We start from the raw sequence: 16,085 nt of genomic DNA, 5'->3' as shown, positions 1-16,085 counted from the left end.
ACTAGGTACCTATAAATTTATTGGCCAAAATGTTCAAAAAGAGGTACACTAGTGAAGAGGCCTACATGATGCTTAGCATGCTTAGCATGACAGATGAGAGCGATGGGGAAGCCTCACTGTCAGAATCAGGCTAAGTATTCAAACCTGTAGACAGCAGCGGCACCCTGACAGATAGCTCTGACGGCGAAGTAGTGGTCCCTGCTAAGTTCAGGCGTACCTGACCCCGTTCTTCTGTTGCTAAGGTGCAACAACAGCAGGGTTCTTGTATGCAGCAGAGTCTCAGTACTAGTGCCGCTCAACCTTCTGGTGAACTGGCAAGCACCAGCCGCCTAGTACATCCTGGTCATAGACAAACTAGAACTGCAGTAACACTTGGTGATGGGGAGAGTCCCATAAGTTCAGTTCATGCTGGCGCAGTGGCTAGCACAAGTAGTGACCCGCAGGCACCAATAATTTAAAGACAGCCCGTAGAGCCCATAGTGTCCTTCCTGATGCGCTTGCAAATCCTAATTGGGAGCTCACTACTTCTGCAGTGTCCGTACTTACCCCCCGTTCACTGGCCAACCCGGAAATTCAGGTGGAAACAGCCAATTTTACTTCCCCCTGATTTTTATGAGCTGTTTTTCACAGAAGATCTTTACAGATCTGTTGTAGACCAAATGCCGACCAAGTCTTAGTTGCAGGTCCAAATTTTATCCTTGCCAGAGAATTTGCATGGAAACAAATCACGGGTTTCCGAATTTAAAACTTTTCTGGGATTATCCCTCCTCATGGGCATTACTAAAAAGAGTGAGTTGTGGTCATATTGGTCCACTGACCCAATTCACCATATACCCATATTCCCTGCTGCCATGGCCAGGAATAGATATGAGCAAATCTTGCGGTTCATGCACTTCAGTGACAATGAACTCTGTCATCCTAGGGGTGACCCTGGATATGACCGGCTCCACAAAATTCAGGCCCTTGTAAACCACTTCAACTAGAAGTTTGCAGCTTTGTATATGCCCCAACAAGCTGTCTGCGTTGATGAGTCCCTGAATACATTTTTTGGCTGCCTTGCTTTCAAACAGTTTCTCCCCAGCAAGCGTTCCAGATATGGGTTCAAGATGTATAAGCTCTGTGTCAGGGCAACAGGCTATACATGTAGTTTCCGGGTTTACGAGGGAAAAGATAGCAATGTGGAGCCCCTTTACTGCCCAGACTACATGGGGAGCAGTGGCAAGATTGTTTGGGACTTGGTGTCACCCTTATTCGGAAAGGGATACCATTTATATGTGGACAACTTCTATACAAGCGTGCCACCTTTTAGACACCTTTTTGATTTTGCTATTTGGGCATGTGGCACAGTGCTACCTAATCACCGGGGCTTCCCCCAACTGCTTGTAAATACCCGATGTAGACGGGGGGAGAGAGCCTGCTTGAAGTCTGATAAATTGCTTGCAGTGAAGTGAAGGGACACAGGGAATGTTTTCGTTCTGTTCTCCATTCACGCAGATACAACAGTCCAAATGGCAACGGCGACTGGTGTTATTGAGGAGCCCCCCTGTGTCCACGATTACAACCTTAACATGGGAGGGATGGACTTCAATGACCAGATGATGGCGCTGTACTTAATTGCCCATAAGGCCAGACTCTGGTACAAAAAAGTGTCTGTATATCTATTCAAATTGGCTCTGTTGAACGCTTATGTGCTATACAAAGTGTCAGGAAGAAGTGGATCCTTCCTAAAATTCCAGGAAGAGATCATCACAGCCCTTCTATATCCAGAAGGTGCTGTGGCCCAAATTCACAATCCAGATGCAGTGAGCCAGCTGCATGGGAGGCATTTTCCGGATGTCCTCCCTAGTACCCCTACCCAAAGAGCACCCCAAAGAAGATGTCGTGCCTGTAGGAAATTTAGGTGTGGATTTAGGCGTGACTCCCGCTATTTTTGTCCCTCCTGTCCTGGCCAACCTGGTCATTGCATCGGGGACTGTTTCCGTCGGTACCACACACACGTAGAGTACTAGTATAGGGTACAGCAGGGAACAGTTTAGGGTACACTTTTCACACAGGGTCTGGAAAGATGTTGGCTATCGCATTTTGAGAGACCCTAGCCTGGAACAGTTTTTTTTTACAGTTAAAAAAAAGTGTAAAAAAAAAAAAAAATTGCAAAAAAAATAAATAAATAAATAAAAAATCAAAAAACAGTTGTTTTTATTAAGTTAATTTTCTGTTTATACTCTACTACTCTTTATACTTTTTACTGTACTTTATAATATACTGTTATACTGTTTTATGTTTTATTGTTACTGTGTTTTATTGTTAACCATTGTTTCCTTTGCAGGTACGCCCATCAGCTGCAGCACTGATTTGTTTATTATGACAGCAACAAGGTTTGCTCTCACCATATACGTAATCAATGATTGTAGCGATGCAGGAGGTGATTTCACCACCGCAGTTTAAAAGAGCATATATGGCAAAGCATAGGGGGATGGGGTGGACAGAGGGTGGATCTCCCCTATGCTTCGCCATATTTTTTTTAACATTTTTCTTGGCAGCGATTTCTTCATCCACGTCAATCGATGTGAATGGAGGAATCTATGTGCATTTTTTTTCTTCAGCCCATGGGCTGAATGAAAAAAAAAACAATATTGTATGCCCATCATTAAAAGTGAGTGGATGCTGGGAGGTCTAATGGTGGGCATACCACACACTTTCTGGTATCGTTTTTACAGCCAGCGGTCAGCTTTCATGTAAAAGCAATCCTAGCAGATAATTAGCAGCTTGACTGCTTTTACAAGCAGTGGGAGGGGACTCCCCTCCCGCCGCCTTCCACAGCTTTCTTGGCTCCCCTGTCCCACCAGGTAACCCGACACTGCAGCCGGTGGTTCTGTCAGCTGACCATAGAGCTGATTGGAGACCAGAATGGCTCCAATCATCTCTATGGCCTAACATACCGGAAGCTACGAGCATTTGATTAATTTGGTTTCGCCAGATATAAACAGCACCATTGGGAAAGCATCTTATCACAGCAATCATAGTGTGGTCAGATGCTTTAAGGGCGGAGGAGAGATCTAGAGTCCAATAGACCCCAATTTTTAAAAAAAAGAGTACCTGTCACTACTTATTGCTATCATAGGGAATATTTAAATTCCCTATGATAACAATAAAAATGATTTAAAAAAATAGAAAATTTAAAGTGAAAGGTGTCAAAATAAACTAAAAAAACTAAGCCAATAATGAAAAAAAAAAGCTCAAACACCCCTGTCCCCCCGTGTTTGCACGCAAAGGCGAACGCAAGCATCGGTTTGGCAATTGCAGCATGCATGTGAGGTATCGCAACGTCAGATCGAGGGCAGTAATTTTTGCAGTAGACCTCATCTGTAAATCTAATGTAATAACCTGTAAAGGCTTTTAAAAATGTACGTAGTTTTTAAAGCATGTCATGTTTGGTATCCATGTACTCGGCATAAGATCATCTTTTATATTTTAACAAACAACTGGGCAATATATAGCGTATTTGTGCATTACATTTAAAAAAAAGTACCATGGATATATGTGGAATGACACCCCACAATACATTCTGCTTCTTCTCCTGAGTACTGGGATACCACATGTGTGAGACTTTTTGGGAGCCGAACTGTGTACGGGTCCTCGAAAACCAATCACTGCCCTTAGGTTTTCTAAGGGCGTGAATTGCTTATTTTACTTCCTCACTACCTATTACAGTTTTGGAGGCCCTGAAATGTCAAGATAGCACAAACCCCCCCCCCCCAGATAACCCCATTTTGGAAAGTAGACACTCCAAGCAATTTGCTGAGAGGCATGTTGAGTCCATGGAATATTTTATATTTGCCACAAGTATCAGGAAAATGCCAAAAATGGGTATAAGGGGCGGACCTTATACCCATACGTGTATGCTGTCATGCTTATGCATCAGGAAAGGAAAATTACTGTCAGGTTAGTATAAAATTTTCGGCTTTGCTTCTGTTCATATGTTAATGTGAACAGATAGTGTGAGGTAGAAATTTGTAAAAATAAGCTATTAACATTCTACCTTTTCAAATTATCCAAAGCAATTTGCTCTCTGCTCACGTAGCTGCTACCCACAGCAATTAAGCCATATCCGTATAAAGGGATGGAAAGTGTGCTTTGGTGCAGACTCTGAATCGGTTCAGGGCTGTGCTTATCTTTTTATTTTGTGCAGGAAGATGAAAAAGGTAGCACAGGACAGGTAGCATAGTTGAGACCCTGGTCACATACCTACTACAAGAAGGGAAGGTCCTTTCTGAAATGTTCTCAGTTTAGGGCTGGTGTTCAAAAGCTGAAGAGAAAAAAATTGGAACAAAAAGTTAATATATACTATGATAATAACCAATCAAGTCTCGCCTTTCAATTTATGGCAAAGGTAAACATGATTCTTGATTGACTGCTGATGGTCCTGATAGTTAAAAACTCCTCTTTAAATATTTTCTTTTCTCCAGTTTTATAAATCAGTGTCTATGTGTCATGGCAGCAGTGGCTCTGTTTAACGTTTTCTTGTGGCGCATAGATAAAATGAACATATAAATCCAAATATGTTGTGTGCAAGCACCTGTACTACAAATACCCACATTCAACATATATAGGAGAAAGTGACATTTGTAATGTCTTTGTTGTTCTTTGAAAAAGGGCTATATGTTTTAACTGGAGCAGTTGCAAATTTATTCATTAATGCATTTTTTAAAACAGGAATACATCAAGAACGTTGAAGCTCAAGACATGCTAGATTTGGAAAGAAAACTAGTAGAATCCAAAAACCGTCTGACTTTCCTTGTAGATTACGTCACTCTGTCCCCTGCTGATATTCGTCTAAACAACAACACTTTTCAGTGGCATGACCGCATGGGTGCAATCTTTGAAGATCACAGAAAGATAATGGATGAAAAGTCCAAAGAGTATCAAGATGGACTGAAGGTTAGCAAACATATTCTCAGCTTCCACAATGCACTGCTTACCCTGATTTTGTCAGCATGATACATTAGAGGGGGAACAGACACGTAGTAGGTAAGGGTCTCTGCTGGTGATTTTGCATCATCTGCATTTCCGTTGCACTGGGTATAGACTAGAGCAATTGTCTCCAGACTGTAGCCGGGGCTGGATGTGGCCATTTGCTTGCCTTTTTCTGGCCCTTGGTGCACTGCTCATTCAACTGACATTAATGACTACTAACACCATCAATGGGGCAATACTCCACCAACTGACACCAATGATGGGGTATCATTCCCTCTACTGACACCATCAATGGGGCAATACTCCACCAACTGACACCAATGATGGGGTATCATTCCCTCTAATGACACCATCAATGGTGCACCATTCCCTGTACTGACACTATAAATGGGGCACTATTCCACTAACTGACACCAATGATGGGGCACCGTTCCCCCTACCGACACCACTATTCTTCTGATTGATATCAACAATGGGACACTATGCCTCCAATTAAAACCAATGATGGGGCACTGATGATGTGGCATTTTTTACTCCCACTGGCCACAGTCAGGCCCTCCTAAAGCCTGAAGGACAGTAAACTGGCCCTTTGCTTGGAAAGTTTGGAGACCACTGGACTAGAGCATAGCTCTCAAGGTGCAAGAAGGTGCAACTGCTACTTTGCTTTTATTTTTTACCAGCTTTGTGCTTAGATTATATTCTGTACAAAATAGAGCAGCATATATCTTTCCTTTGTTAGCAGATGTTTAAGCCTTTAGTATCCTTTTAAAGGATGACTGCACCTTTTATTTTTAAAACCCTTATTTAATGAACCTAGCACGCTAGGCAGTAATTGTAGGTGTGCCGGATAGGAGGGATATTATACCCGGAGTGTGCAGATCACATGTGCATTTCTGCACAAACAGAGATGAAATGAGGGTATTGTCTGCCAAGTAGGAACTTTAGGCAATATAGTGCTTCATTTGAAGGTAAAGAAACCCTCAATAGGGATGGGATAGGTTTTACTTGGTCTCTGTGTATCATTCATATACACAAACGACTCCCCATTGGGACCAATTTCCAGATAGTAATAGGGGTATCCATTCCTGGGGGGAACACAGGGTTATATAAGAACAGCATAAAGGGGTATATGGGGGATTAGAAGACCTCCTGAATACTTAACAATATGGCATACTGTAAGAGAGTGTGCCAAAATTGGGTTCAGAACATCGGTTCTGTCTTTGATGTAGAGCCAGAGGAAATTATTGGTTCAGATTGGGTCACAGTCCACTGTTTCCAATGCAACCCAGAGTGGAATCTTCGCATAGTACTTGTCTTGTACAATGGCCTGGCAGTACTTAGTAAGCTTATTTTGAACTTTTCATATTCAGAGCAAACAGGACATGCTCAAGAAGCTCCAGTGGTTAGTTAACTGACCATCAAGGCTGCTATTGGAGTAATGTGTAAACAGGCAGCACTATCCTGTGCTCCACAAATCCTAGCATTACATTCACCAGTGGATAATTAAATCATTCAATCAACTAACAGCTGGGTGGGACAAATAGAGGAGAGTCTATTTGTAGACCCTCCAACATTAACAAAATCTGGCTTGCTTACTGGGTATTGTCAGCTTCACCTGACTATGTAACACCAGATATAGGTGTGTCACTCTTCCATTCAGCACTGCTGAGGTAAAATGTTACAGAATGCTTCCAAATCACCGCAGGATCCCCACCAATTGGTTAACCACAGGGCAGAATGAACCGAGAGGAGAGGGCAGGAGTAAGCTTCCTCAAATGCACTGAATGCTGTTATTGTTCCTGCACAAGAGCTTGGATGGTCAGTTAATGATGGTGTAAGTGGCCACCATTTTATTTTTTAGAAATAGTTAGGGTTGCCAGATCATGCTTAGTCGTCCCTAGTTTATGTAGAAAAAAAGGTATTGCATTTAGACTCGTTACAATACTGTTTTTAAAACAAAAATGAATTTTTAGTTTGTTCAAGGTCATTGTTAAACTTTACTAAATTAGAAAAAAATTAGAGCATCAAAAGGGGCATGGAAGAGTTGTTAGATTGAAATACAGTTTGGTTGGACCCCTTAGATTTTGTGCCGAATCATGTGGCTTTTAGTTACATATCTATGCATTCACAAAGGAAAGCATCCTTCACTGCCAAGTGCTCTTTTTCATTATTATTTTCATTTGTGGAAAAAAAATCCATAGACTGTAAATCCCAATATATTATTTTACTTTAAAGTTAAATGTATAACCTTTAGACATGTAACTATTATCTTTCCAATATTGTTTTACTGATGATTAGTTGCGCTGTGAGAGGTTTGTTGAAGAGCTGGAAAACTATGGGAAACAAGTGGGAGAATTTGACGCATATGGTGATATTCCTGAAGTAAGCAAATACCTGAAAAAGGCACAAGCTTTAAATTCGAAACTGGAGCAAGCAGTGGAAAAGGTTTGTATTATGCTAATGCATTTAGTTGAATTCATGTTGGGCCTTTCTACAACAGATTGAGGAAAATAACTAAAACAAAAGCAGGATCATTGCCTGTGTGACCAAACAGTATAAACATTAATGAATAGGTAAATAGTATTATTAAAAGTTTTTTTTTTTTGCAACACATAGCCATTATTTGTTTCTTCTTCCACCTTCCCTCTGTATTTTAGATGATGTTCTTTGTATCCTTATAACTGCCAGTTTTATGGAACAAGGAAAAAGGAAATTTGCAAAGAACAAATACCCTGTATTTAATACATCATCTGTCCTTTGCACTTATTTACTATATAAGCTTGTCAATAGCCTCCTAAATAGCCTCTTGATTTTCCTGTTTCAGACTATGTTTGATCCACTTTTAAAATGTTTCTAAAGCTTTTTTATTACATTAAAATAATTAAACTGTTACACTTATCTGCTCTGTGCCTCCTTACCTCCTGTTTTGTAGTCCACTTCCGGAGCTCTGAGCTCCTCCTCTTCTTCCAGTGCCCCCTCACCAACTGGCTGCTGAGGGGTCACTCATGTGGGCACGCTACCATGCCAGGCTGTGAGCATCCATAGACAGGGAAAAAGGGAAGGCTGGTCTCCATCACAAAGTGGTTATTTATATTGATAGATTGTTGTTGTGAACCTCTGGCTGATGATTGGGATCCTGCATGGCCCCAAAACACTGAACCTTCTACAGGTAACATTTTGGTGTGCTAGTGACATCTACAGCCCACACGCTTACCTTAAGTGAGGGAACACCTGTGCGTTTTCTTTTTTTTTATTTACTTTTCTTTGTTTTACTTTTGTAGTTGTGTTCAAATACTTTTGTACCACAAAAAACAGCGCTGCTTTTTGGCGTTACATACCAATTAAAAAGTAAATATACAGTTCCTTATAATGTTAAATAATGATAATAAAAGAATAATTTATTAATTTAACATTCTTAAACTGGCTGAAGGCCATACTGAATTATTGCTACACTTGCAGCCCTAAAAAGCAGCAATTTGTCATGCCTGTTTTGCATGGGATTTTTTCACTGTGTTTATTTGATGGAAATAGGAATGCCATAGATTTGCTTTTTGCTTTACAGAGATTGTGTTGTACATATTTCAAAGGCCTATGAGAAGACATTGGAAGCACAAAGTAAAAGTGCATGCAAATATAAAATCTTAGTTTGCAATTTACAATACATTGTGAGAGATATAACATTGTTTCCTTTATTAACATTTTTGCTTGATAAATTCTATTTCAGATTGATCAGTTTAATGCAGAGGAAGAAGCATTTGGATGGGCAGCTTCACAGTACCCCCAGAGGAAAAAAATTTCTGAGTCTCTTAGTCCCTATCTCCGTCTTTATGAGATTATAGTTGAATTTAACACAAAGTACAAAAACTGGATGGAAGCACCCTATACTACAGTAAATCCTGATCTTGTAGAACAAGATGTAGGAAACTACTGGAGAGCCTTATATAAGCTAGAAAGAACATTTACAAATTCTCCAAATGCCCAGTCTCTAACTTCCAAAATCAAAGAGAAAGTAGAAAGATTCAAAGAAATTCTACCACTTATTCAGATTGTTTGTAATCCAGGGCTACGCGACAGGCACTGGGAGGCCATGTCAGATATTGTTGGCTATCCAATTAAACCACAAGAAGACACAAATGTTACCAGGTTTATTGATATGAAACTTCAGCCTTTTCTGGACAAATTCGAAGGCATCAGCGAGTCTGCAAGCAAGGAGTATTCGCTTGAAAAAGCAATGGAGAAAATGATTTCAGAGTGGGATAAGATGGAATTTACCCTTCTTCCGTATCGAGAAACAGGAACATATATTTTGTCATCTGTGGATGATATTCAGATGCTGCTTGATGACCATGTTGTTAAAACACAGACCATGAGAGGATCTCCATTTATAAAAGCATTTGAAAATGAAATCAGGTAAATGTGTTATTTCTCATATTGTTTGGCTGTATTCTACACATTCAAATAACTAGACTATTTACTGATCTTTTTTGTAAATATTATGCCATAGTAATCACTTTTTTGCTTCTCTTAAGATTTTAGAATTTGACAATTGCACAGGACTGCACAAACTAGCATGTTTAAAAAATACAAGGAGCGATACATTTCTATTTATTGTTGATCAGTTATTAACAGCAGTTGCCAATGTCATAAGTGAATATAAAAGGAGGCTAGTCACATCACATTTACAAACACTTACCAAGTTATCTTTGAGAATACAACATGCATTTCTGGCAAGCTCAACAGGTATTTGCTGTACTTGCAGGAAATGTTCTTAGCCTAAAAAAGAAAATGAATGCAGCCGCCATATCTAAGAGCCAGTAGGCTACAATACATTACAATGTTGTTCTTTAGATTTGCTATTCTATAACTAAATGAGCAAGCTGCAAAAACCTACAGTAGTGAACCCAATGCCCCTCCTTATAAAACATGTAAACCAAAAATCAGTTTCAGTATGTTTGGTATCATGCCTCACTGTATACAGTTTCTTAAGCAAATAACTATTTGTGAATCTGTTGCGAAAATTCTTACCTGGAGATCCTGCCATTAATAGCAGTTTCTGTTGCTGGCTGACAGTGCTAAGCTACTATTCTGCAATTATCAGAAGCATTATCAGTCTGCTGTATGTACTTTTGACTGCATTGCATGCTGAAAATGCGGCTTCGAATTTGGAGGGAGAGCTTTATCAGCCTGCAACAGGAAGTGCTGTTACTGGCAGGATCTCTAGGTAAGAAACTTTACAATAGATTTACAAAAAGGATTTGCTTCAATTGTATCTCCAATTTGTGGGGAAAAAATATAGCAAGTTAAAAAAAAAAATGATATGAAATATATAATTGCGACTCAAGCCATTATGTTATTGAATGTTCTTAAAAATGTTCTTTACTTTTCAATCTGTAACACTGTTCTATTCTGTAAAATTCAATGAGATTTGGCAACCGTAGGCTGTTACTAAAGGCAAATGAATTGTTCCCTTTGCAAGGGAATTTTCCCTTCTGTAAGTGAATGAATTGAGGTTCTGCTGACGTCTATCATCCAATCATGTGTTAACAAAAATACTGTTTATTGTTTTCTTTGCATTTGAGTGGGTATTCTTTTCACAGTGAATTTTCACCACATTCACTAAGAAAGGGAAATTTCCTTAGCAAAGTGAACAGTATGTTTGCCTTTAGTTATGCTCACTGCATAAACACTGGAATGTACAGAACTACTGCCATTTTATAGCCATTTTAATAGGAAAGTTATAACCAACTGACTTTGTAAGACAAGAAAAGAATAATCTTATAGGGTTTCATTTTAAGGAGCAGAAATGCAGTCGGGTACAAGGAGTGAAAAAAATGCACTTATGGGGACCTACAGATTTACCTGTGACATCTAAATGTGAAGAAGCCTTAAAGTACAACTAAAGGCAAAACTTTTTTTCTTACATTTTGGATACAGTGGAGAGGGATTAAAACACTTGTCAGTCGTTATTGCTGTCTGTGCCTCTGTTAGGGAGCTTCACTCTCTCTATTTGTCCTGTTTATCATTATTTTTATTGAAAGTGAAAGTAAAAGAAAATCCTAAATTTTGGGTTGTCCCCAGAAAACGAATAGAGGGGAAATCGTCCGATGTGATCTCGGGGTCCCCAGGGGATTCCCTTAATATTGTAGGGATTATCCCTCACTTCCTGTTTTGGCTATGGGACAAGAGGTGAAGAGAAATCTCCCCAATGGGACACAGATGGCAAAAAATAAACTGACGGGTTAGTTATGACCCTCCCTTACTCTGTTTTGCCTATAGTTCTACTGTAATGTCAAATGAGAGAAGGCATTATTTGTAGTAGCAACTGAATCTGCTCTTATACAAGATCACAATTAATTAATATTAGGATGTGGGATATCTATACATTTAAAAACAAACCTTGTATTTTATCTTTTTAGAGAATGGGAAGCTAAATTGTTGTTATTACAAGAAATCCTAGATGAGTGGCTTAAAGTTCAGGCTACATGGTTATATTTGGAGCCCATATTTAGTTCCCCCGACATTATGGCTCAGATGCCTGAAGAGGGCAGACGATTCTCAACTGTGGACAAAACATGGAAAGACCTAATGAAACAAGTATTGTTGGTAAGTATCTTTAAGTAACCAGCGCAAAAAACATGCATTGTTTTTTTTTTTTTACACCTTTGTATTTGTTTCTACATATACATGCATGCCAAGCTTTCTAATAATAAACTATATCTCTGACAGTGCTCCCTTTATATTCACATTCTTTAAGTGCCGGTTCACACTTTCGTTGGTTCGAAAACGCTGCAAATATGCAGCATGTTCCCGCATCGCATCCGCACATCTGGCAGTTCACACTGCCATATGCGATACGCAGGGGGTGTCAATTAAAAGTTGACGACACCCCCAGTTGCGATCGCATATCGCAGTGCGATCTGAGAGTTCAAACTGAATCGGATCGCACAAGTGTGAACCACTGTACGATTCGATTCTGATGCGGCTCAAAAAATGCCTCACGTGCGAGTTTGCTGCGGATGCGCTGCGAATTCAGCCATACAAAGTGTATGGCGGAACTCGCATCCGCACATCAGATTGCATGTAATTAAGGAGCAGTGCGCTCCGAATTACATGCGATCTCGCAAAACGCAATAATATGAACCGGCACTGAGTCTTCTTAAAAATAAACCTTGGGGCAACTCTTGAAACATCCCTTGCCATGTCATTGCTTATCCTAGCTTCTGTTACAGCACACTGAATCTCGGTTTTCATATATGCGATACAATAATACAGGTGGATTTGAGGGCTAAAGAAAAGTTTCATGCCATCCCCCCAAAAATTATAACAAATACACAAACAATCCCACTGGGGTTTGAGCAAGGCATGCACTTGTAGAAAAGTAAAACTCTGTTACTTTTCTACTCTCCTACAAGCGCGTGCCTCGCTCAAATCCCAGTGGGATTGTTTGTGTATTTGTTTCGGTTTGCATATATAGGTGGCGAAAAAATAAAGTCATATTACATACAAAAAGAGATTTGTATGCTAAATACTGTTGCTGCTTCGATGTACTCTATAAGGTTTTTAGGATACATTTTTTTTTAATGAGAGTGTTCCTTTTACAAGTGATAAAAAGTTCTCAATGTAATGTTAAACATGAATATGTGTATATGAATACAGCATGGATTTACTGTATTTATTAGTGTTGGCAGTTTAAAATACACTAATATTATTTTCCACAAGATGGCACTGTGAATCTGTTGTAATATTTCATGAGGAAAAAGACACCTAAACAGACATTCTATCCCCGTTGATCAATAAAAATAAACTTGCTCTATTTTCATGATAATGTGGTTTATCTCTTAGCACGTTGGGATGAAAGGTAATGCAAATGTGATCTAACCTTTCACAGTAATTCTGAATAATTGGTACTTAAAAATTCCTTTTTGCTAAAGGATCAGGAAAGAAAACCTTGGCGGGCAATGACATTGACATTTTTTCGGAGGTGACTACATAAAAACACATTTCCATTTTGTAGTTGTTTGTTTTATTAAAAGAACATACAATTTGAAAGCACATTTTAGCTATTTTAGAAGCCTAGGCTATTCTTGAAATAAAAGGTGCTGGCACTGGTCATTTTTAATTATATTTCACCTAGAAATTTGAGGGGGATAGAAGCTTGGCACTTTTTTTGCTGGCAAGGTGCAGCAAAAAGCTGTTATAAGAGGCCTTCAACTCCAGTAAAACTAAAGCAGCACACATTTAGTAGTACTGTGATATTTTCTTTATGTATCCACCTTCTAAGTGGGAAATCAACTTAAAAGAAAGTAGTACCATGCAGCATACTTCCTAACATCCAGGATAAGTGTACCAGAGAAGAGAAGGCACAGGACTGCTGGACCTGGTGAATATTTTTTCTAGCTCACAGTCTGTCTGCAACACTGGATAATTGTATGAAAATAATGGAGTTAACTTATATAAACGTGAATGGTATTTTGTGAATGTGTGGAGTACGGAGCAGAGGATTGAAAACTGTTAACTCAAGCCATGGCAGTGAAGTGAGATGTACCTATTATAATTAATGAACGTTTCCCTGAACCACAGGACACTTTGAGTACTTTTCACCCTTGTGTTTAGAGCCCTTGTTTTGTTTTCTCTTAGGAATAATTCACCATTTTCCTTGTCCTTCTAAAGCAGGGATCCTCAAACTATGGCCCTCCAGTTGTTGCAGAACTACACATCCCATGAGGCATTGTAAAACTCTGACATTCACAGGCATGACTAGGCATGATGAAAATTGTAGTTCCTGTACAACTGGCAGGCCATAGTTTGAAGACCCCTGTTCAAAAAGAAATACATAATTGAACATTATGTTCTTTGTAATGTAAAATTTGTAAAACTGTGTTGCGAGGAAATAAAAATCTATTTTTTAAAATATCCTCAATAAATAAACTGATGCATATGCAAATACTATTGGATGAATCCCTACTGTCCCTCTTCAATAAAAGTCTGGTGAGTAAATGATGATCAGTATAAAATGTACACAGTGATCGGTGAATAAATTAGTATCATAAATAATATAATAAAATATAGTATACTCTCTATCAATCCAATAAAAATGTCATATAAGTGCGTAGTGCAAATGCTGTGCAATATATATCAATATACAAATCACAGTGATAAACAAATCCTAATAAAAAACCTCATAAGTTGATCCTAAAATAACGTGCAAAGTCCATAGATAAAACAATTAATAATATAGTGTCCGAAAATAGAAATAAAAAATAAAAAAATGTTAATATAGTGTCCGATAATAGAATTAAAAAATCAAGTCCATCGTGAATCAGTGCAAATAACAATTTCTTGTTGTGCTCAAAACCACCTGTAGGTGGCAGGTGCTCCCCAGACTAGTGAGTGACCTGAGTGTCACAGATCCTACAATCGCTGTGCACCCCCTTGTGAGTGGGCGCTCACCTTAAAAATGATTAAAACAGACTCATCAATCGGGGTTCCTCTGCAGGGATAGCCCTTCCCGGTCCCAGTAATTCAGTGGTCTGTGGCCCAGAAAGTATGCCCTTATACCGGAAATCGGGTAAATCACTCCATCCACATCCTGACACTCCAGCAACAAGTGTCAAAAGAGAAATCTCCAATAGTGCTTATACCTTCAAAACATTTATTTCAATAAAAGAAGATTCGATGTACACTCACAATTTTCGGTGCATCCATGCACCTTTAACAAGCAGTATACACTTGAACATCCAAGCCGTGATGGGAAAGCAAGAGACGCTGTGGCTGTGTATCCTCTCCTATACCGATGCAGCCCAACAGTCTCACAATCTGTGAAGCGCTCAGTCCGTCCTAGCCCCTTCCCTACGCGTGACGACACAGGGACCTCGTGTCTTCCTCAGGGGGATGGAATCAGAGAATCCTTGAAAAATACAATGAGGGTTAGAATAGTCATTATAATATGTGTATAGTCATTTTGCCTCAGAAAACTAAACACTGGTATTGCTTGCCTAATACACAAAGACCAAGTATGAATTATACACCAATACCAGGCAGGGGAAGCATGTAGAAACAAAAAAAGGGGGGCTAGATGGGGGACTTTAAGGGTACTGTCTTATGACCAATATTATTGAAGAACAAGCTAATAGAATATATAAAAGTATCAACATTTTATTATACACAAGAAGACAAAATGTTTTTATAGGACATAGACAAGCCAAGTTTACACAGACACTGAGCGCTAAAACTGTATATGTATAAATGATATGAACCAACTAGATTAAATACACAGAGTACGCCAGAATATACATAACATATATGGTGATACCCTCGCTGACTCAATTGTAAGGTCAGGTAGATGTAGCTGCTGTGATGCCCATTGTGCCCGACATGTTTCGCGGGACCCGCTTCTTCAGGGGCGTGGGGTGGTACAAAAATGGTACAGTATACATATACTAAGATGTAAAACATAAGAGACAACACAGTAAGTACAACAAAATTTGTAAATGTGTCCACATCTGGACACATTTACTAATTTTGACTTTGATATTTTCTTTTGTGTTTCACAATATAATTAAATGTATTGCCTGTCTATTCACTATTGTTGCACTTACTGTGTTGTCTCTTATGTTTTACATCTTAGTATATGTATACTGTACCATTTTTGTACCACCCCACGCCCCTGAAGAAGCGGGTCTCCGCGAAACATGTCGGGCACAATGGGCATCACAGCAGCTACATCTACCTGACCTTACAATTGAGTCAGCGAGGGTATCACCATATGTTATGTATATTCTGGCGTAGTCTGTGTATTTAATCTAGTTGGTTCATATCATTTATACATATACTGTTTTAGCGCTCAGTGTCTGTGTACACTTGGATTGTCTATGTACTATAACAAAATTTTGTCTTCTTCTGTATAATAACATTTTGATACTTTTATATATTCTATTAGCTTGTTCTTAAATAATATTGGTCATAAGACGGTACCCTTAAAGTCCCCAATCTAGCCCCCCCTTTTTTTGTTTCAACATGCTTCCTCGTATATTTTGGGATGTAGGTACCTATACCTGATATAACAAATCCTCATCTGAGCTTCTCCAACGAATACCAGGCAGGGGATAACA

At 39.1% G+C, this 16,085-nt stretch overlaps 1 protein-coding gene across 1 annotated transcript in view; it reads left to right on the top strand.

Moving 5' to 3' along the window:
- The window catches only part of DNAH7 (dynein axonemal heavy chain 7), a 368,896-nt gene that overhangs the window by 35,558 nt on the left and 317,253 nt on the right, over positions 1-16,085 (top strand). Inside the window, exons 4-7 of the mRNA XM_082262147.1 lie at positions 4,714-4,938; positions 7,273-7,419; positions 8,699-9,384; positions 11,391-11,577. Of these exons, the coding sequence (XP_082118273.1) occupies positions 4,714-4,938; positions 7,273-7,419; positions 8,699-9,384; positions 11,391-11,577 (1,245 nt within the window). The remainder of the gene's footprint in view (positions 1-4,713; positions 4,939-7,272; positions 7,420-8,698; positions 9,385-11,390; positions 11,578-16,085) is intronic.

Source organism: Pelophylax lessonae, assembly GCF_965119305.1.
Source record: "Pelophylax lessonae genome assembly, chromosome: 6".
Taxonomy (NCBI): domain Eukaryota; kingdom Metazoa; phylum Chordata; class Amphibia; order Anura; family Ranidae; genus Pelophylax; species Pelophylax lessonae.
Note: the sequence above shows the minus strand (reverse complement) of the source record. Positions and strands in the feature narration are given on the sequence as shown.